The sequence below is a fragment of the Erythrolamprus reginae genome, chromosome 6 (genome assembly GCF_031021105.1).
Source record: "Erythrolamprus reginae isolate rEryReg1 chromosome 6, rEryReg1.hap1, whole genome shotgun sequence".
NCBI lineage: Eukaryota > Metazoa > Chordata > Lepidosauria > Squamata > Dipsadidae > Erythrolamprus > Erythrolamprus reginae.
This window is the reverse complement of record NC_091955.1, coordinates 75,143,334-75,167,129: the sequence shown is the minus strand read 5'-3', so window position 1 is coordinate 75,167,129 and position 23,796 is coordinate 75,143,334. Positions and strand designations below refer to the sequence as shown.

Genomic DNA, 23,796 nt, shown 5'->3' with positions numbered 1-23,796 from the left:
GTGTGGGACTGGGTCTATGTGAAGCCTGTACCATTTTTGTACCTACCTACATGTAGCACATTTTATTGCAGGTAGTGAACAATTACAGTAGCAATCTACCAGTCTCAGAAACATTTGAATCCTGAGTTGGCTTTTTTGTTGGGATGTTTACTTTGCATTGTTCCTAGGGAGAATGCCCATTAGTGGAGAATTCATCAAACTTATTGAACTCTAGCTCTGTCCAATGTCTGACTATTTACAGCAAAGAATCCTGCAGGTGGCACATTCATTCTTCACTGTTAGGGACGGGAATTTTCTTACATTCTGTAGTTCTTGTTTCCTGTGTTTCCTCGACTTGCATTCTTCAAGTGCACTTCCTGAAAATAAAAGAATATATTATTGCATAAGTGGTTGACAATCCTTGTCTCATGGAATGCTGCAGTAGTTCTGTTCCTGTTTTTTGAATGGGGAAGATGAAAACTAGTTTATATCAAGTAGGCCAGTGATGGCGAACCTTTTTTTCCCTCGGGTGCCGAAAGACCGTGCACGCACGCTATCGTGCATGCGCGAGTGGCCACACCCATAATTCAATGCCTGAGGTGGATGAAGACAGCTTCCCCTGCACCATGGAAGCTTTCTGGAGGCCGGAAATGGCCTGTTTCCCAACTTCTGGTGGGCCCAGTAGGCTCAGGTTTCACCCTCCTCAAGCTCCAGAGGCTTCCCTGGAGCCGGGGGAAGGTAAAACCCCCCTCCCCTGTCCCCCACAGGCTCTCTGGAAGCCAAAAACATCCTCTCACACGCATGCATGTTGGAGCTCAACCAGGGCAACGACTCATGTGCCACCAGATATGGCTCCATGTGCCATCTGTGGCACCCATGCCCTAGATTCGCCATTACTGACGTAGGGGTTTCTGGCCCAGTTGAAATCCAGTCCATATTTAAATACCTAAAATTATCTTCCATTGTTTTTCTACAAGTTTGTTTGTTTCTTTATTTGATTTCTATTCATCCCTATTCCTCGGACTCAGGGTGGCTCACAATAAAAATAGATACATAACATGAAGAAAGCCACCCCATGTTTTCAGAGAGTCTAATATATTATTATTATTATTATTATTATTATTATAATTATTAAATCTAAAAACATACTAAAACCCCAATTTCTTAAAAAAAAAAAACAGTCGCTCGTTAATAAAACACAGATTCAGGACAAATCATCCTGTTTGCTTTCATAGGTATTTTTCCTAGAATACACATGGATTTTCTAGATACAGTCTTTGTTGAATAAAATTGCCACTTTTCAGTGGTGGGTTCCTATTAGTGCACCCCGGAGCTCTGTTCTGGTAGGGCCCCGTGAAGATAGTGCAATTTGTGCGCGACGGCTCCAGTGCTGTCTTCGCTGGTCCCTTACACTGTGCCATCTTTTTGGGGGGGAATTTTTAACTTTCTTTTGCTTCCTTTCCGTGGTTAAAAATGTTGTACACTGGTAGCTGTTTTGTCATTTTTGTCAAATTTGCAAAAATTTTAAATTTTAAAATAATTTAGCAATAATTTCAATTAATAGTTTAACTTTCCCCCTTTTAAAAAACTGTTACTGCCTTTTATTAAATTGGTGAGTCAATTTGAGTGTTCATTAGAATAGAAAGCAAAGTATAATTAGAATGAAGAAAGAAGTAATTTTTTTAAAAAGTGACTGTTTCTAAGTAGCCCTGTTTCTGACTAACATGAACACCTGAGACTGTTTAAAATCAGTAGAAGCATTTTATTTTATTTTATTTTATTTATTTATTTTGTCCAATACACAATGAGGGTTTTAGTGGGTATACTGTATATCTATATACACATAGTAAAATACATGATGAAGGTTATAGAGGAGATACTCATAGTAAAATATGGGTGAGCAGTGTGGTTGGGCAGTAGGAAAAGCAAGTAGGATGCTTGGCTGCATAGCTAGAGGTATAACAAGCAGAAAGAGGGAGATTGTGATCCCCTTATATAGAGCGTTGGTGAGACCACATTTGGGGTACTGTGTTCAGTTCTGGAGACCTCACCTACAAAAAGATATTGACAAAATTGAACGGGTCCAAAGACGGGCTACAAGAATGGTGGAAGGTCTTAAGCATAAAACGTATCAGGAAAGATTTAATGAACTCAATCTGTATAGTCTGGAGGACAGAAGGAAAAGGGGGGACATGATCGAAACATTTAAATATGTTAAAGGGTTAAATAAGGTTCAGGAGGGAAGTGTTTTTAATAGGAAAGTGAACACAAGAACAAGGGGACACAATCTGAAGTTAGTTGGGGGAATGATCAAAGGCAACATGAGAAAATATTATTTTACTGAAAGAGTAGTAGATCCTTGGAACAAACTTCCAGCAGACGTGGTTTGTAAATCCACAGTAACTGAATTTAAACATGCCTGGGATAAACATACTGTATATCCATTGTAAGTAATAGTATAAGGGCAGACTAGATGGACCATGAGGTCTTTTTCTGCCGTCAGTCTTCTATGTTTCTATGTTTCTATGTTTCTATATATCTAAGAAATAATAGAAAAGAAGGTATAGTAATAGAACATATCAATGAAAGAATAGAAGAAGAGATATAGGAATAGAAGAAAGGAATAGGAGATATAGGAGAGCAATAGGACAGGGGACGGAAGGCACTCTAGTGCGCTTGTACTCACCCCTTACTGACCTCTTAGGAATCTGGATAGGTTTGTTTTTGCATCTGGTTTGTTTTCTGGCATTACTGCTGAGACTTCTCTATCTGCTAGTGGCATTAACAGAATACAATCCCTTCTGACCTTGGTCTTATGCCATCAGTTGATTTCCATAATAAGATCTCCTTGCATCCCAACTAACAGGCTGAGCCTTATTGTAATGGTAGCCAAACGACACTAAAGGCCACATCTGAATCCTCATGAATTTATTTATTTTATTTTATTTATTTTATTTTCTTGGATTTCTAAGCCGCCCTTCTCCAGGGGACTCATTTGAAAGAATGCTAAAAGAAGCCAATTTATTATTTTACTAATTTAAATGCTAGACTACTCTAAAGCCTGGGAAAAAGTTAACAAGTAAAACTGACTCTTAAATGTTCAGATAAAAATCATTTGTAAGATCAATGTTTGATCCCAAGTGTAAATCCTGCTGATTTCAGTGAGAGTTTGAGATGTCTACATTGGAGAGAAGCCTAAGAAAAGAACAATAGAATCATGTTGGATCAGCCTATGTCCCTTCTAGTCCAGCATTCAGTGTCACCCAGTGGTCAACTACAGACATTCATAAACATGGAGAAAAGGGTGATAGCCAGTAATGGGCAGCCAAAAATTTAAAACTGTGGGTGTGGCTTATTTGTGGGCGTGGCTTGATGGTCATGTGCCTGGGTAGGAGTGGCTTGCTGGCCATGTGACCAGGTGAGAGTGGCTTGAATGATCATCATTGTTCAAGTGAACTGTTAAGTCCTCAATTTACAACCTCATCAGTGTCGCTTGCTGGGGTGACAATTTGCTTTGTGTTTCCCGCTTTTTTCCTCTTTCCTCCTTCTTGGCCTCAGGAGGTGGCTGTGTGAGGCTGGAGGGGAGCCTGGCAGGAGAGAGGGAAGATCATCTGAGGCCAGAGGAAAAAAGTGAGGAGCGCGCAGCATCAGCAGCACAGGAAAAAAGGAGAGCCCAGCCGAGACCATTATCCAGGAAGTGACTGCCACTGGTCAGCTGGAACTGTGCATGCAGCTTCATTTCCGCCGGTGGAACTGTGTTCCACCCCGTCCTGCCTGTTGCCCACCCCTGGTGATAGCAATACAAAAATTGACAACAAAGTTCATGAAAATTAGTTGGGACCAGAGACTTTTAGTAAACTATCCTTTGCAAGCTCAAGGAAGAGTACAAGCCATTAAGTAGCTAACGCAGCATCATTTGTACACAAAAGATGATACCAACACACATATAAACAATCTTTAGAAAGTAAAGGGCAAGTAAATTGTTGTGGAGGGCAACAATTTCTAAAGTACCCAATGACTTACTTCTCAGCAAGAGTCTCTGAGGATACAAGAAATAAAGCTAGATAGGAATGAGGAAATAATGTGTATAATTAGAAAAAAAAAGTAGGACACTGCTACAATAAACCAGGATATTTCAAAATAACACCAATCAGTGACTAATAAAGAAAAAGGGAGGCAAAGATAAGATAAAGAGATACGGAATATATTTAAAGCTGACCAGCTGATGTAAGGTCGTAAACTGAAATGCTGATGCAATGAGAATGAGTCAGCAGGGTTATTGTCACTTTAAGACAGGCATCTCCAACCTTGCCAACTTTAAGACTTGTGGACTTCAATTCCCAGAATTCCTCAGCCAGTTCTGCTGTCTGAGGAATTCTGGGAGTTGAAGTCTGCAAGTCTAAAGTTGAGAAGGTTGGAGACCCTTGCTTTAAGAAGCTGTCTATTTAAGGGAGGCCAATGAGAAAGTAAGTGCCTGGTAAGTGCCTACCATGTGTATGTATGTATATAGAAGTCTTGTATATAAACCACTGTGTACTGTATTTTGCTCCTGGGTTGTCTCAAAATACTAGTCACACTGTGCACTCTCTGACGGTTATATCAGTGGCTCTTTTCCTCTGATGTCTTCTGTTCCATAACTAATTTAAATATTGGAAGACTACAGTATTTTGGAAATGAAACCTGCCTATGAATATCAGATTGGGATTTCTGATATTGGGCAACCATATGTCCATCCCAGGCTTGCAGCAATGCTGAAAATCCTCATATGTAACAATCTATGAGATTAAATGTGATCGCACTTCAGCTACCTTTTGTGCTTTAGGCATATCAGTGTGTCGCTGAGCACGTAGAGATCGTGCAGATTTAGGTGGCTTGACAGGAGCACAGTACATCTCTAGCCGTATCAGGTCACAGCTCTGGAAACAGCATTCATCCACTATTCCCCTAGTAGAAGAGGAACGCCTATTGCCTCCATAACCTGCTGGTTTACCTAAAGGGAACAAAAATTGTCATTGTAAAAGAACATAACAAACTCTAACATAACATAGCATAGCATAGCATAGCATAGCATAGCATAGCATAGCATAGCATAGCATAGCATAGCATAGCATAGCATAGCATAGCACAGCACAGCACAGCACAGCAAAGCACGGAATAGCACGGAATAGCACGGAATAGCATAGCATAGCATAGCATAGCATAACATAGCATAGAATAGCACAGCACAGCATAGCACAGCATGGAATAGCATAGCATAGCATAGCATGGCATGGCATAGCATAGCATAGCATGGAATAGCATAGCATAGCATAGCATAGCATGGAATAGCATGGAATAGCATAGCATAGAATAGCATAGCATAGATAGCATAGGATAGGATAGGATAGGATAGGATAGGATAGCATAGCATAGCATAACATAACATAACATAACATAACATAACATAACATAACAACATAACAAACTGCTAATATTACAACATAATCAGCTGAATTACACCACAGAATAAGACACACAGAGCAAATTCTATTGTATCCTTGTATAAATTTTGGGAGTACGTTGGGTTTCGACTGGATCCAAAATTTGCAAGACAGCGATTGTGCCTGACATTTTTTTCTTCACAGCGTGAAAAACCCATGCTTTATAATTTTGTCCCACATATCCACATACTGGATTAAACTGCCATAACACCCTGTCGCTGAAACCAGGGTGGATATAAGACATGTTTCTGCTTAAACGATAAACAGCACTTCTCAGCAAGTGCACTGTCAGAGTACCCAAGATAAGTGAAGTGGTTTTGGCCTCTGAGAATGAAAATCCTTCATACTGCCTTCCCTTGGCAGTAAAAATATTATCAAGTAAACGTTATGCTTTCATAAGACTTCAAATGGGCTAGAACAGCAACGTTTAACAACTTTATTGTTGCTAATGAACAGGCTGGACCATGAGGCAACAAACTGGGCTGTAATCATATGCACATGTGTGTATGTAAGTATGCATGTATAGAATAGAATAGAATTTTATTGGCCAAGTGTGATTGGACACACAAGGAATTTGTCTTGGTGCAGATGCTCTCAGGGTACATAAAAGAAAAAGATACATTTGTCAAGAATCATGTGGTACAACACTTAATGATTGTCATAGGGGTCAAATAAGCAGTGAAGAAATAATCAATATTAATAAAAATCTTAGGATACAAGCAACAAGTTACAGCCATACAGTCCTAAATGGGAGGAAAATGATGATAGGCATGATGAGAAAAACTAGTAGAATAGAAGTGCAGATTTAGTAAAAAGTCCGACAGTGTGGAGGGAATTATTTGTTTAGGAGAGTGATGGCGTTCGGGAAAAAAATGTTCTTGTGTCTAGTTGTCTTGGTGTGCAGTGCTCTGTAGTGACGTTTTGAGGGTAGGAATTGAAACAGTTTATGTCCAAGATGCGAGGGATCAGTAAATATTTTCCCTGCCCTCTTTTTGACTCGTGCAGTATACAGGTCCTCAATGGAAGGCAGGTTGGCAGCAATTGTTTTTTCTGCAGTTCTGATTATCCTCTGAATAGTGTTGGGTGAACCCAACGAAGTTCAGGTTTGGGTTCGGCACCGGTGCCGAACCCGAACTTTACGCAAACTCGAGGAGCCGAGGAGCGCTGCCGTCCGGCTGTCACCTTTAGAAACAGCTGGGGTGCTTCTCAGAGTTCTCCCAAATGCCGGACTTGGAAGTTCGGCAAAAGTTCAGTTTCGGGTTCGGGAGAATGCCGAGAAGCGTTGCCGCCCAGCTGTCACCTTCCCAGAAGAGTCGGGGAGCTGTTGGCTGGTCGGGAGGTGCAAACGAAGGTGGGGAATCCCAATAGGGGATTCCAGGGGCGGAGCTTTGACATCACAGAGATGTCCTTCCTGGCCGGCTGAAACGGGGACTAGTCTACCTTTATTTCTTTATCAGCAAAAATGTAAGTTTGAATATATACTGCTCAAAAAAAATAAAGGGAACACTCAAACAACACATCCTAGATCTGAATGAATGAAATATTCTCATGGAATACTTTGTTCTGTACAAAGTTGAATGTGCACAACAGCAGGTGAAATTGATTGTCAATCAGTCTTGCTTCCTAAGTGGACAGTTTGATTTCATAGAAGTTTGATTTACTTGGAGTTATATTGTGTTAAGTGTTCCCTTTATTTTTTTGAGCAGTGTATATAAAACATATATATCCTCAACTTGTGTGTGTGTGTCTGTATGTATTTCTCAACTTATGACCCATTTTGTGTCATGACAGGATATATATCTCTCTCTCAAATTATGATCCATTGTATGTCAAGATGATTGTGACCAACCCAATTTTATGATATTTTTTGTAGTTTTTGTTAAGTGAGTGAGGTGGACATTAAGTGAATAGCAGTTATTAAGCAAACTCATTTGCAATGAGTATTTTCTTTTGTTGGAAACAAGTACTACACATTGGTTTCTGACAAAAACATCATATATTGCTGTCACATGACCATGGGATTCTGCAAACGGTCATGCAAAATTCAATCATGTGATCACTGGAAGGGGCGCAGTCAGTCAGACTCAGTTACTAAGTCAAGGACTTCCTGTATATCCACATCTGTATACCTACTCAGACCCCACTACATACATACATACATACATACATACATACATACATACATACATACAGATGTACACACACATACACACTACACACCACTTAGGAATTCTGTCTACGGAGAGCGGCGGCATACAAATCTAATATATAAACAAACAAACAAACAAACAAACAAACAAACAAACAAACTATAAACTCCACGGAATTGGGGAAATTTGTTGCTATTGCTGACACAAGAATTTGCACTCTTGTTGATTCATTTGTTCACGAAACCTGCGAACAAATCATATGTAAAAAGGGAGACAGATGGTTGAGAGATATGAAATATATCTAAATAAATATTCCAAGAATATCTGTTTAATAGATCTTAGCCTTTCTAGAAATAAAATAAATATGAACATTTAGTCAGCGCGGCCCTTCAAACTATTTGCTTGACAAATTCCAACAGATTTGAAAAAAAAAGGTTTCCCCCAGGAAGGATATACGTATAAAAAAGATATTTGTTTTCAATTTTACAAGTCAGTGAATTCCTCTAGTAGTATATAACATAACCGTAGAGCAAAGCCATGCTCTGCTGTTAGGATATGTGCCATGATTATAAGAACGAAAAATGGTATCAAATTAGTCACCTTAGCTAAGAGCCAAACAACACAAGACACTTGGAAATCTTTCTCTAGATTTGTTTTTAAAGCAATATTGGTGTGGGACTAAATCAAATTGGATGGTCTGTTAGGAGCCACATTTTTACTTCCAACTTTTCCTTGTCTTCTTCATCCCTCCCCTCTTTCTGGAAGCTGCTATATGCCTCCAGGGAAAAATATATGTCCATTCAGCATGTTTTTGCATATGAACAAAAAAAGTAGCATGCAACATTATTTCCAACCAGTAAACTGCAGTAGAATCTTGCTGTGACAAATATTGCTGTTTATTGTTCCACTTAATTATGCCCTACTCCAGGATACTTTATTCTATGTACCTTCCTATTTAATTCAAATCTTTCCTGTTCAACAAAGCCCTAAGCATTCTGTGATCGTTGTGTATATTCAAATGTCATAAATTTCATTGAACCTTCGTTGGGTTAACAATATTAATCTACTGAATCAAACCTTGCAAATCAAATTCCTATTAAAACAATTCCACTTTGCAGAATTTTTGCAGTGTGCCCAGGATCAAGATCAATGGCCTTTGTCTGAGTTAATGTTTGTTATTCAAATCATTTATCTTGAAACCAGCTTTGCTGGAAAGAGCCCACTGGCTTAGGACATCACAGTGCCTAGAACCAACCTATGTAACTGAAAATTAAACCTGTTTATATGATTCCTCTGACATTTGGAGAGATCGACATTTTTATATGCAGACACATGGAAAAATTGCTTGCAAGATGTAATTTTGAATGGTTGAACAGTTTTATTGTTCAAAATATTTGGGCAATGGGATATTATACATGTATAATTAAAGTTTTAGAGCTGGATTTGGGTAGATTAAGCAATGGGTAAATATTCTTATTATAAAATTGTAATACAACTAATATTCTGGACCGGGACTTACTGCTCACAGACATGCCCTCATCACCTCGAGGTTAGACTACTGTAATGCTCTCTACATGGGGCTACCTTTGAAAAGTGTTCGGAAACTTCAGATCGTGCAGAATGCAGCTGTGAGAGCAATCATGGGCTTCCCAAGGTATGCCCATGTTACATCAACACTCCGCAGTCTGCATTGGTTGCTGATCAATTTCCGGTCACAATTCAAAGTGTTGGTTATAACCTATAAAGCCCTTCATGGCATCGTACCAGAATATCTCCGGGACCGCCTTCTGCCGCACAAATCCCAGCGACCGGTTAGGTCCCACAGAGTTGGCCTTCTCCGGGTCCCATCGACTAAACAATGTTGTTTGGCGGGACCCAGGAGAAGAGCCTTCTCTGTGGCGGCCCCGACCCTCTGGAACCAGCTCCCCCCGGAGATCAGAACTGCCCCCACCCTCGTTACCTTTCGTAAAGTTCTTAAGACCCATCTCTGCCATCAGGCATGGGGGAACTGAGACATCTCCCCTGGACCTATACAATTTATACATGGTATGTTTTTGTGTATGTTTGCTTTTAATAATGGGGTTTTTAGTGTTTTTTAAATTATTAGATTTGTTCTTACATTGTCTTTGTTATTGTTGTGAGCCGCTCTGAGTCTACGGAGAGGGGCGGCATACAAATCTAATTAATAATAATAATAATAATAATAATAATAATAATAATAATAATTCTAATATTAGTTGTATTACAATTATAACTAATTGTAAATATAACTAATCTTCCCCAACCCCCAAAATCTTTAATCTTAGATTGTCTACAGTTGACCTCTCCCCTTTTCTAAGAAGTTTGTAAGGGCCGTGCATAAGCGCACCATTGTGCCTACCATCCCTGTCCTACTGTCTTATTGTCTTCTTCTTTTATCTGTTATCTAATACATGCTTGATGAAATAAATAAATGAATACTAAAAAAATAAATTTTGTGAACAATATGGTGTTCATGGAAACACATTAAAAACAAACTTGGTTTTTTTGTTCAGATTTCATTATTTATTTCTGGGAAAATAGCTTTCATGATGAATTTGAACCTTTCTGTTTGTATAGTATGGATCAATGATGAACATTTTAATACCTACAGGGAGGAAAAATCTTTTTAAAAATAAATCTTATTCAAATGAATATTCAAGATTGGAATATATTTTAAGAGAGACATCTATGTTAATTCCACTTAGATATCTTAAACTAATTAACAGTGTTCGGTCGGAAATCTAAACTCTGATTCCTGTTGTCATGGGAAACTGATCCTTTGGAATAATTCTTATTTAAAATGGGAGGTAAAATCTCTTTCGAGTAAAGGATGAAAATAATAGATATTCTTGAGGTTCTTCAAACTCATCTTGGAGCTGGCAGAGATATGAAGTAATCTATGAAAATTTTGACGGGTCCTTGGTGCTCTCTCAGCTTGGTTGTTTCCATTACTCAAGCTCTGTAACATCATCAATGCTAATTTTTTCATGGAACATGCATCTGCCTATTCTATCCCACCGCCAAAAGGTCTTCCTGGGTAATCAAAAGAACTGATGCTTTGGTCTGCCTTGATCAAGGGGTTGTGGACACTCATGGATGGAGGGTCCGCAACTTGGGCATCCTCCTTGATCCACAGCTCACATTAGAGAACCATCTTCAGCTGTGGCGAGGGAGACATTTGCCCAGGTTCGCCTGGTGCACCAGTTGCGGCCCTATTTGGACCGGGACTCACTGCTCACAGTCACTCATGCCCTCATCACCTCAAGATTCGACTACTGTAATGCTCTCTACATGGGGCTACCTTTGAAAAGTGTTCAGAAACTTCAGATCGTGCAGAATGCAGCTGCGAGAGCAATCATGGGCTTTCCAAGATATGCCCATGTTACACCAACACTCCGTAGTCTGCATTGGTTGCTGATCAATTTCCGGTCACAACTCAAAGTGTTGGTTATGACCTATAAAGCCCTTCATGGCATCGGACCAGAATATCTCCGGGACCGCCTTCTGCCGCACGAATCCCAGCAACTGATTAGGTCCCACTGAATGGGCCTTTTCCGGGTCCCGTCGACTAAACAATGTCATTTGGCGGGTCCCAGGGCAAGAGCCTTCTCTGTGGCGGCCCTGACTCTCTGGAACCAGCTCCCCCCGGAGATTAGAACTGCCCCCACCCTCCCTGCCTTCCGTAAACTCCTCAAAATTCACCTCTGCCATCAGGCATGGGGGAATTGAGGTATTCCCTCCTCCCCCAGGTTTATACAACTTATGTATGGTATGTCTGTGTGAATGTCTGGTTTAATAATGGGGTTTTTAATTTTTTAAAAAATTTATTAGATTTGTTGCGAATTGTTCTATTGTATGTTGTGAGCTGCCCCGAGTCTACGGAGAGGGGCGGCATACAAATCTAATAAATAAACAAATAAATAAATAAATAAATGATAAAATCCTTGCAGGCCAATATGTAAAGGTGGAGTAGTTTCTTAGGGTACCAAAATAATGGAAGTTCAAAAGATCCCTGTTGGCATTCACTGTCAACCAAGGTAAGTGCACCAGGGTGCCTCCCATCCCCTGTCCTAATGTTTCTCTTTTCCTAATATCATTTATATAAATGTTATTATATCTTTGTATGCCACCAATTAGTACTTGACAAAACAAATAAAGAAACAAACAAATAAATAAACCTGTATGTCTAAGCTGGCTGATACATGAATTCCTCTGCATATATCTTCAGGGAAATTATTTCCAGAATGGGGCCGAGGGATAGAGGAATTTTCCCCATTCCAGGGGTGAGATTCAAAAAATTTCTATCAAATCTATCTATCAAAACTTTTCCCCACTGGTTCTCTGGGCATGGGGGAAGGATATTGCAAAATCTCCATTTCTACCCCACTCTGGGGACAGCCAGAGATCACATTTGCAACTTCTCCAAACTACTCAAAATTTCCGCAACCAGTTCTCCAAAACCTGTCAGAACCGGCTAAATTTCACCCCCGTTCCATTCCCTTGGTCAGCTCCTATGAGGTGTCCTGTTACGTAAGTCAAGTTAGATCTCAGTTTAATCTATTGGTAGTCAAATCCCCGTATTACATTTGGACAGACTCATAAGACTGAATCATACAATTTCAGTAGCTTTTGAAAAAAAACCCACAACCAACCAGCCAGGCTTAATATTTGACTCATTCAGTAGCTGGCTTCTGTAGCAAAGGGGCTTCACTTTAAATAGGGCAGGAGCAATGATGTAATTCAGAAGTTCTTTCCCTTGCTTGAAATATCCTCTTCCCTATTGTCATCAGCTCATTTCCCCCCATCAGATATACAAGAGCTGAAGTTATTTCCATAAAAGACATTTAAACAGCAGGTTCATTCTTCCGTCCACACATCTTAAATTTGCCAAGGGTGAGAAGCCCTGCTCTGGAGACTAGTTTTCAAAGATCTCAGATATCAATCCCACCCATCCCAAATCTATTTTTGGCTTCTATTTACATCACCTACGAGAGTGCTAATTTTGGCATGGCTTTACCATTCATTAAAATCAGAAAAGTAACGCTGCCTTTTGAGACCTAGCAGAGCTGGGCTACAAAAATCGAAAAAGTCACTTCATGTCAGCAAAAAGTTAAAGTCTTTCATATCTCCTGTTCTGCAGGGCTCTCTGGTAGGAGCCTCCCAAATATTCAAGGGTACAAATTTCAGACACACACACATTTGAAAATTCAAAACAATGTTCTTTATCACAAAATTCAAAATAAACTAAGCACTCTTTTTGTATTGCAAAGAGCACTCGTCCCAAAACAACCGGGTAGTCTTTACAATTTCCCTTAAGCAGTCATTAAGTACTTAGCTAGCAGCTGTGAAGAAACTTCACACCCCTTCTTCTTCCAACGAAGTGAGACACACACACACGTTGCTCTGCTTTGTTTTCAAAGGCGTGCAAAAGCAACAAACAAAGTCCAGAAAAACAGCAGCACAGGATTCCTGACTAACTGCTATCAGATACTCTTCCACAATGGCCAAACCCACATGCTGCTATTATTGGCAACAGCCCTAATCACTGGAGCCCCACCCAAACACAGGTGGCTGCTCTTATTTCCTGCAATATGTCCTTACTTGGTCTCTTCTACGCATAATTCTGCGCTTGCGTGGGTCCAAAACGTCTTCATCCGAATCAATGGAAGATAAGGGAGATTGACTGCCTGGCCTGTGTGCCAAGCCCCCCTCTGCCAAGTCACTCCCACCTTCTTCTTCGTCCGAGGAAACTAAACTCTGAACTGACTCTGTCGGCAATAACACAGGCCTGTGACATGTTGAAGTTTCCCCTGCATCCACCTCCACATTCCCTGAGGCAGGAGCTGGGCCAGAGCCAACCACAACACCTCCCTGCTGTTGTCCTATGGATTTTTTGCAGTCCAGTTCTGGTAGTCTTTATGGGGACAATTCATAATGATATATTTTCAGTAGCCACTTTGGAAACAGGAATGAATACCATTGCTGGCTTTTAAGAAGGCTTTGAAAATACGTTTCAGGCAAGCTTTCATAGGGATTTTTGATAGTGTGAGTTTGCTGTCTAATTTTAATATACACTGCTCAAAAAAAATAAAGGGAACACTTAAACAACACAATATAACTCCAAATAAATCAAACTTCAGTGACATCAAACTGTCCACTTAGGAAGCAACACTGGTTGACAATCAATTTCACCTGCTGTTGTGCACATTCAACTTTGTACAGAGCAAAATATTCCATGAGAATACAGTGATACCCCGTTTTACGAACTTAATTGGTTCCAGGACGAGGTTTGTAAGGTGAAAAGTTTGTAAGACGAAACAATGTTTCCCATAGGAATCAATGGAAAAGCAATTAATGCGTGCAAGCCCAAAACTCACCCCTTTTGCCAGCCAAAGCGCCCATTTTTGCACTGTTGGGATTTCCCTGAGGCTCCCCTCCATGGGAAACCCCATCTCTGGATTTCCATGTTTTTGTGGTGCTGCAGGGGAATCCCAGCAGCGCAAAATGGGTGCTTCGCTGGCAATGAAAGTCCGGAGGTGGGGTTGCCCAGTGAGGGCAGCCTCAGCAAAATTGCAGCATCACAAAAACATGGAAGTCCTTGAAACCCCACCTCCGGACTTCCATGTTTTTGTGATGCTGTGATTTTGCTGAGGCTCGCTGGGAAACCCCACCTCTGGACTTCGGTTGACAGTGAAGCACCCATTTTTGTGCTGCTATGATTCCCCTGCAGCATCGCAAAAACACGGAAGTCTGGAGGTGGTGTTTCCCATGGAGGGGAGCCTCAGGGGAATCCCAGCAGTACAAAAATGGGTGCTTTGCTGGCAACAGAAGTCCGGAGGCATCCCAGTGGTGGAGGCTTGAGTTTGTAAGGTGAAAATAGTTTGGAAGAAGAGGCAAAAAAATCTTAAACCCCGGGTTTGTATCTCGAAAGGTTTCTATGACGAGGGGTTCTTAAGACGAGGTCTCACTGTATTTCATTCATTCAGATCTAGGATGTGTTATTTAAGTGTTCCCTTTATTTTTTTGAGCAGTATATTAAACTATTCAGCAATCCTTAATTTAGTGGATTGTAGACTGTATACACACACGTACTTAGGTCAGTTCAATAGTACATAGAATTGAGTGAAAATGAGTAATCTGAGTATAATTTAAAAATTATAATAATAATGATGATCTCACCATTTGAAAAGAAATAGAGCGCTGGTGAGACCACATTTGGAGTACTGTGTTCAGTTCTGGAGACCTCACCTACAAAAAGATATTGACAAAATTGAACGGATCCAAAGACGGGCTACAAGAATGGTGGAAGGTCTGAAGTATAAAACGTATCAGGAAAGACTTAATGAACTCAATCTGTATAGTCTGGAAGACAGAAGGAAAAGGGGGGACATGATCGAAACATTTAAATATGTTAAAGGGTTAAATAGGGTTCAGGAGGGAAGTGTTTTTAACAGGAAAGTGAACACAAGAACAAGGGGACACAATCTGAAGTTAGTTGGGGGAAAGATCAAAGGCAACATGAGAAAGTATTATTTTACTGAAAGAGTAGTAGCTCCTTGGAACAAACTTCCAGCAGACGTGGTTGGTAAATCCACAGTAACCGAATTTAAACATGCCTGGGATAAACATATATCCATTGTAAGATAAAATACAGGAAATAGTAAAAGGGCAGACTAGATGGACCATGGGGTCTTTTTCTGCCGTCAGTCTTCTATGTTTCTATGTTTCTAAATACTAACATTTAGTGCAGACTTACTGCATTTTCAGTTGAACTGTACTCTGAAGAGTTTCTGAGAATATTTTTCCTTCCCCTTTTTCCTAGAAATGGTTATTTGGATGCCTGAGGCAAAGGGCAAACTTCAGAGAAATTTGTTTGAGAAGAGAAATGATGGCAAAGCCAGTGATTAGAGGAGCAAGGATTTTAAGGGAAGGCAATTTTGTACTTTCCAGATGTTTTGCATTTCTGCTCTCCTCAACTCCAAGCAGCAAGACCAGTGGCAAAGGATTCTAGAAGCTGGGACTTTACATGTCCAGAAGACATAAAATCTTTTTTATACTTTATGGTGACTTCAGTCTATAATCCTTAAATTGTTTTTTGACTCTAACCTTGTGAGATATTTCAGCTAATTGTTAGAAAGGAGAGGTGACCACAAAGACCACAGATTGTTAATCTTTTATCAAGTGCATAGAATAGAATAGAATAGAATAGAATAGAATAGAATTCTTTATTGGCCAAGTGTGATTGGACGCACAAGGAATTTGTCTTTGGTGCATATGCTCTCAATGTGCATAAAAGAAAATATACATTTATTTATTTATTCGATTTTTATGCTGCCCTTCTCCTTAGACTCAGGGCGGCTTACAACATGTTAGCAATAGCACTTTTTAACAGAGCCAGCCTATTGCCCCCATAATCTGGGTCCTCATTTTACCCACCTTGGAAGGATGGAAGGCTGAGTCAACCTCGAGCAGGTGATGAGATTTGAACCGCTGACCCACAGATCTACAGTCAGCTTCAGTGGCCTGCAGTACAGCACTCTACCTGCTGTGCCACCCCGGCCCATTTGTCAAGAATCATGAGGTACAACACTTAATGATTGTCATAGGGATCAAATAAGCAACCAGGAAACAATCAATATTAATCGAAATCTTAAGGATACAAGCAACGTTACAGTCATACAGTCATAAGTGGGAGGAGATGGGTGATAGGAATGATGAAAAAAACTAGTAGTAATAGTAGTGCAGACTTAGTAAAAATACTGCTCAAAAAATAAATAAAGGGAACACCCAAATAACACGTCCTAAATCTGAATGAATGAAATATTCTCATTGAATAATTTGTTCTGTACGAAGTTGAATGTGCACAGCAGCATGTGAAATTGATTGTCAATCAGTGTTGCTTCCTAAGTGGACAGTTTGATTTCACAGAAGTTTGATTGACTTGGAGTTATATTGTGTTGTTTAAGTGTTCCCTTTATTTTTTTGAGCAGTGTAGTTTAACAGTGTTGAGAGGATTATTTGTTTAGCAGAGTGATGGTGTTCGGGAAAAAAACCTTTTCTTGTGTCTAGTTGTCTTGGTGTGCAGTGCTCTATAGCGTTCAAAGAAGGGTGGGTATTGGTGCCAAGATAGATAAGGCTACCAGGTCTGAGCTGCAAATCTGGACCACCATCAGATGGCAGCAAAATGTTACAATTTATTCATCTCCTTGCTTCCATTTTTTTGGGGGGGGGGGGTTGTACTCTAATGGTCATCCAGACAATTGGATCTAGATAGATAGTCAGAAAAACAGGGAGGTGAATAGACATTTTATTTGAAAGTACGGAAACTAGACATTCTAACATGTGACAAAACCTTGGCAATATAGCTGTGTTACATAGCCTTTTAATACTTCTATCTATCTATCTATCTATCTATCTATCTATCTATCTATCTATCTATCTATCTATCTATTATCTATCTATCATCTATCTATCTATCTATCTATCTATCTATCTATCTATCTATCTATCTATCTATCTATCTATCTATCTATCTATCCGTCTAACCGTCTAACCGTCTATTCGTCTATCCAACTATCCATCTATCCATCCGTCTACCCATCTACTCATCTACCCATCCATCCATCCATCCATCCATCCATCCATCCATCCATCCATCCATCCATCCATCTATCTATCTATCTATCTATCTATCTATCTATCTATCTATGGGAGGGTAAAACATAAAAGTATACATTGTTTGAATGTAACAGTTTTGAAGTTCAATATTCCAACTTGAAAAAGTTGGTGAAAGAAGATTTCCCAGTGATGTTAAAAGTTCCCACTGTTTAAGGAATTTGGTCTCCCAGAGGAAACTGTAGTTTATGTTGGAATTAACTATGGTCCTTTGGAACCTGGCCTACTTTTACATAACTATTATATCACTGCAATGTCTGCTTTAGGATTACTGTTGTGTAATTCTATAGAATTATCATAATTAGCCAGGCTTCTTCTGCAGACAAAATAATGTTTAATACATTAACTGGCTTGGTAACTTCTAAAAAAAAATCTAGAGCAATTTCAATGGAGGGATATTGACTAAAGACTCTACCAGGCCAGAAAGCAATCCTCCAGTGAAATCTCCATATTTGGGTGGGGATCAGACTCACTTATTGGATAAAGGGAAGTGTGTGTCCTCAACCTTTCCTCGTTGTTGGAAAAGGCCTGGAGGGAACAACTTATGTTCACAGCTGGACCCTTCAATTTCTTCAAATAAGTAATTTATTTTTCTATTGTTTTCCTAATGAATGTAGTTTAATTTTTTTCTTCATTGCCTGCAAAAATTGCCAGAAAGTGTGAACTGAAGTAATTGATATTTTCATATTTCTTATCCGAATAAATATTAGTCAAAACACTTAACAGAAGAAGCAGTAATACAGCTAGTCCTTGACTTACAGCTGTTCATTTAGCGTTGGGTAGCGATCCTGAGGATACAGATGAACCTCCAAGTAGCTTCAACAACTCCCTAAAAGAATGTATATGACCAGCTGTTTGCAAGGAATATAATTCCTTCCATTCCTTCAATTTCTATTCATAGTTATAAAAATCAAGTAATTTATTTTCTAAGTTGTTATCCTCACTATTAGAAAGTAGAAGATCACTTAGATAGGCAAGGAACTGGCTGGAACAGATTGTGTAAAAGGAGGTGTATTGATATTTTCTCTGATAAGTTAATAAACTTTTTTAACAATAGCACTTAGACTGATACACCGCTTCACAATTCTTTACAGCCAGTGGTGAAATCCAGTTTTTTAAATTACCAGTTCTGGTCATGGCTTGATGAGTGTGCCAGGGGAAGGATACTGCAAAATCTCCATTCCCTCTCCACTCCTGGGGGAAGGATATTGCAAAATCCTGGGGCCAGCCAGAGGTGGTATTTTCTGGTTCTCCAAATTACTCAAAATTTCCATTACCAGTTCTCCAGAACCTGTCTGAACCTGCTAGATTTCACCCCTGTATACAGCCATCTCTAAGTGGTTTACACAATCAACATATTGGTTGCCAATCAATTTCCGGTCAGAATTCAAAGTGTTGGTTTTGACCTATAAAGCTCTTCATGGCATCGGACCAGAATATATCTGGGACTGCCTTCTGCCGCACGAATCCCAGCGACAGATTAGGTCCCACAGAGTTGGCCTTCTCCGGGTCCCCTTGACTAAACAATGTCGTTTAGCGGGTCCCAGGGGAAGAGCCTTCTCTGTGGCGGCCCCGACTCTCTGAAACCAGCTCCCCCCGGAGATTAGCACTGCCCCCATCCTCCTTGCCTTCCGTAAATTCCTTAAAACCCACCTTTGCCGCCAGGCATGGGGGAATTGAGATATCTCCCCCGGGTCTATACAATTTATGTATGGTATGTTTGTATGTATGTCTGATTAATAATGGGGTTTTTAAAATGTTTTTAAATTATTAGATTTGTTATGAATTGTTCTATTGCTGTTGTGAGCCGCCCCGAGTCTACGGAGAGGGGCGGCATACAAATCTAATAAATAAATAAATAACAAATAAATAAATAAATATTGCCCCCAAGAATCTGGGTCCTCATTTTACTGACCTTGGAAGGATGGAAGATTGAATCAACCTTGAACCAGTGAGAATCGAACTCTTGGAGTGAGCAGTGAGTTAGTGAGTTAGCCTGCAATACACCATTCTAACCATTGTGCCACCAGGGCTCTTAGTGGGTTATAGAAAACAGAATTTTTCCCTTCTTAATAATAAGATAAGATAACCTTTATTGATACTTTTCTATGCAAACATTGGCACGCATTAAAAATGAAATTCTGATGCTTGCTCTGAAAAGAATACAGTGTTCCCTCGATTTTTGCGGGTTCAAACTTCGCAAAAGTCTATACCACGTGTTTACTTCATGTTTTTCCCCCCTATACCATGTTTTTCCCCGCCTGATGACATCATATGTCATTGCCAAACTTTTGTCTGCCTTTAATAAATATTTTTTTTTAATAAACTTTAATAAATAACCCTGTTGAGTAATAATCTAAGTGGTTGCTAAGGGAATGGGAAATTGCAATTTAGGGGTTTAAAGTGTTAAGGGAAGGCTTGTGATACTGTTCATAGCCAAAAATAGTGTATTTAATTCCGCATCTCTACTTCGCAGAAATTCGACTTTCGCGGGCGGTCTTGGAACGCATCCCCCGCGAAAATCGAGGGAACACTGTATACATATATACCTATACACCCTTTTTCTTATGCTGAGGAAAAAAATGAGATTTTTAATAACTTCTTCTGTGTTAGGCATTTGATGGAATTCATTTTCTCTCTCTATAGTTTTGTGTCTTAAAAGTCATCATAGCATTTTGTTGCATTGTTTCTAGTCCAAGTTTTTTGAGAGTTTGACATGAATCCCAAGAACATTGAAAGATGTTTCTCAGAGATATTTGTGATTATTATTTTTAACTGGCAGCTATCCTTTTCTCTTGTTGGATTCCATCTCTGGATTAAACAAACATCATAAATTATAGAATAAATGGATCAAGCCAAAGACTGATCCAGAAGAACAGTTTTCACCTAATAATTGTTTTATGTCTGATGTAATTTTCCCAGTCAATGTACTATATTAAAATTGCTCAATGATTGTTAGAACATATCAACTATGTTAATGTAAAATATATTTTTTCAGTTTGTAGAAAACTGACAATTTCTATAGATATATACAATAATCCTAAAGATATCTAAGAAAGATATCTAAAGAAAGTCCATGGACAGGGGTGGCATACAAATCTAATAAATTGAATTGAATTCATATAGCAATAGCAATAGCATTTAGACTTATATACCACTTCATAGTTCTTTTACAGCCCCCTCTCAGCGGTTTACAGAATCACCATATCGCCCCCAACAATCTGGATCCTCATTTTACCCACCTCGGAAGGGTAGAAGGCTGAGTCAACCTTGAGCCGGTGGCAAGATTTGAACTGTTGAACTACAGCTAGCAGTGAGCTGAAGTAGCCTGCAGTGCTGCACTCTAACCACTGCACCATCCTGGCTCTTATCATATTGCATAACAATGGGAAAATACTTATATCATTGTGCCGTTATTACTCTATTAGTAATTTATTTTTCTATTGTTTCCCTAATGTAGTTTAATTTTATCTTCATTGCCATTGCCTGCAAAACAATGCATTGCCAGGAAGTGTGAACTGAAGTAATTGATATTTTCATAGTTCTTATCCATAGAAACATAGAAACATAGAAGTCTGACGGCAGAAAAAGACCTCATGGTCCATCTAGTCTGCCCTTATACTATTTTCTGTATTTTATCTTAGGATGGATATATGTTTATCCCAGGCATGTTTAAATTCAGTTACTGTGGATTTATCTACCACGTCTGCTGGAAGTTTGTTCCAAGGATCTACTACTCTTTCAGTAAAATAATATTTTCTCATGTTGCTTTTGATCTTTCCCCCAACTAACTTCAGATTGTGTCCCCTTGTTCTTGTGTTCACTTTCCTATTAAAAACACTTCAAATAGATATTAGTCAAAACAGCTAATAGAAGAAGTAATACAGCTAATCTTTGACTTACAACAGTTCATTTAGCATTGGGTACAGTGATGGGCGGGTGCTGCCAGAAGCATAAATGCTACCAACGCCGCTTCCACCCACAACTTCTGCTTGCACCTTAGGCGGGAGGTGGCCGCGTGAGTCTGGAGCGGAGCAGAGCAGAAGAGAGGGAAGCTTGTCCAAGGCCAGGAAGGAGGAAAGAGGAAAAAAGCAAGGAGCGCAGACACAACAACAGCAGCAGGGGAAAAAAGGAGAACCGAGCCGAGACCAGTAATCCAGGAAGTGACAGTTGCCAATCAGCTGGAGCTGCGCACGCAGCTTCATTTCCACCGGTGGAACTGCATTCCAACCCATCCTGCCTGCTGCCCACCCCTGCAGTAGCAAAAGTTGAGCTGCGCATACAGATTCGCTTCTCCTGTGCATGAGTGTCCCAACATGCTTCTTCTTTTGTACATGCGCAGGAAGCGAAATCTCATGTATGTGCAAAAACCCACAAGGGGACATGCATATGCGTGAGATTTTGGCGATATCTGTGCATGCACGGAAGCAAAAAAGCTCAGCGCACCAGTAGCAGCGGGAATGGGAATCCGCCCCCGGATCAAATGGTCAAAGCTGTGAGTTCTCGTCCCTTTCACTGCAATGACTGGTGGGTGTTTTCTTATCCACAGATAATGCGGGGAGTGGAAAGCACAGCCAAGTCATAGGATAGTTTCGTGGAGGCACGTTGCACCATTTGCAGTGAATCACAAGAGATGCAACCGAGAGAGGATAGGGATTGGCAATGGGGGCAACAGATGTCATGCCGGTATAGTTTACTGCTGACTCTAGCATGGGTGGATAACACTTTTAATTCAGCAATGGGGAAAGGCCCAAGGGTGCACATGTTCTTCTTGGCTCTATCTCTAGCACTTGGAATTTATCAAAGCATCAAGAACAATGGGTCCTTTGTGCATGAGGGTGGCCAAAAGAATTATTTATTGTACAACATTGGAAGGCTAACGCTATACCTTATGCATAGCAGTGGATGGCTTGGTAAGTGCTATTGGAAATAAACTTCTGAATAAAACTTTTCCCCCCGCAACAGAAGGTCAAGAAAGAGAACATTCTACTAATCTGCTTAATTTTTTCCCGGGGTTCTTTTGTTCATGGTGATTTATTTCATTTTATCACAGGAAAAAAAAAGTTATTTTCCTTCTCTTAAGTCAGCACTTCTTAAATGGCTGTGAGAATGTAGCTTGTAAAATTCAGGCAGGCTCTAAACTCCTTTTGATGCTCTGTGCATCCATAGAAACATAGAAGATTGATGGCAGAAAAAGACCTCATGGTCCATCTAGTCTGGCCTTATACTATTTCCTGTATTTTATCTTAGGATGGATATATGTTTATCCCAGGCTTTTTTTAATTCAGTAACTGTGTATTTACCAAGCATGTCTCCTGGAAGTTTGTTCCAAGCATCTACTATTCTTTCAGTAAAATAATATTTTCTCATGTTGCTTCTGATCTTTCCCCCAACTAACCTCACATTGTGCCCCCTTGTTCTTGTGTTCACTTTCCTACTAAAAACACTTCCCTTCTGAACCTTATTTAACCCTTTAACATATTTAAATGTTTCGATCATGTTCCCCCTTCCCTTCTCTCCTCCAGACTATACAGATTGAGTTCATTAAGTCTTTCCTGATAAGTTTTATGCTTAAGACCTTCCACCATTTTTGTAGCCCGTCTTTAGACCCATTCAATTTTATCAATATCTTTTTGTAGTCGTGAGGTCTCCAGAACTGGACACAGTATTCCAAATGGGGTCTCACCAGCGCTCTATACAGCGGGATCACAATCTCCCTCTTCCTGCTTGTTATACCTCTGGCTATGCAGACAAGCATTCTACTTCCACCCATAAAAACAATAACTTGGATATTATTTCATTTCCATCTTGATGATTGTAAAATCCCGCAGAGCGCAGAAGACACCCATAATCCTGGGATGTTGGCCACACACCCTTCCTAATTCAGCAGGTTCTGATCGGTTCTGGAGAACTGTTACTAGAATTTTGAGTAGTTTGGAGAACTAGCAAATACCACTTCTGGCTAGCCCCAGAATGGGGTGGGAATGGAGATTTTGCAATATTCTTCCCCCGAGGAGTGGGGAGGGAATGGGAATTTTGCAGTATCCTTTCTTTGGAGTGAGGTGAGAATGGAGATTTTGCAGTATCTTTTCCCTGCTATGCCCACCAAGCTACGGACACAGAACCGGTAGAGGAAAAAAACAAACAAATGAATTTCACCCCTGTATCAAAGTGATAAAGAATATGAGTGTGAAGAAAACACTGTCAGGTGACATTCTATGCTTTGCAAATTTTTAAGAGTCACACTCCAAATTTTGAAATATGCCACCTTAAACTACCTTTAAGGCATAATTAAAAAAGGAGAAGTAAGTCTTAAAATACAAGAGAATGATAGTCTGCTACTGAAAGTTGGGTAGAAATACTGCATCACTGCTTTTGATAGGACTATCAGTAAAGCCACCATAAATTAGCAGTGCACGGACTCATGGGATACACTGATCGGTAACAATTCTCCAATATTCCAGAAAAGAGTCTTCCCCAACATCTACTTA

General features: G+C 39.9%; 1 protein-coding gene across 1 annotated transcript in view; it reads right to left on the bottom strand.

Annotated features, from left to right (window-relative positions):
* Positions 1 to 296: 296 nt before the first annotated feature.
* The window catches only part of IGF1 (insulin like growth factor 1), a 71,263-nt gene continuing 47,763 nt past the window's right edge, over positions 297 to 23,796 (bottom strand). The window contains exons 3-4 of the mRNA XM_070756278.1: positions 4,788 to 4,969; positions 297 to 356 (exon numbers count right to left, since the gene is read on the bottom strand). Coding sequence (XP_070612379.1) covers positions 297 to 356; positions 4,788 to 4,969 — 242 coding nt within the window. The remainder of the gene's footprint in view (positions 357 to 4,787; positions 4,970 to 23,796) is intronic.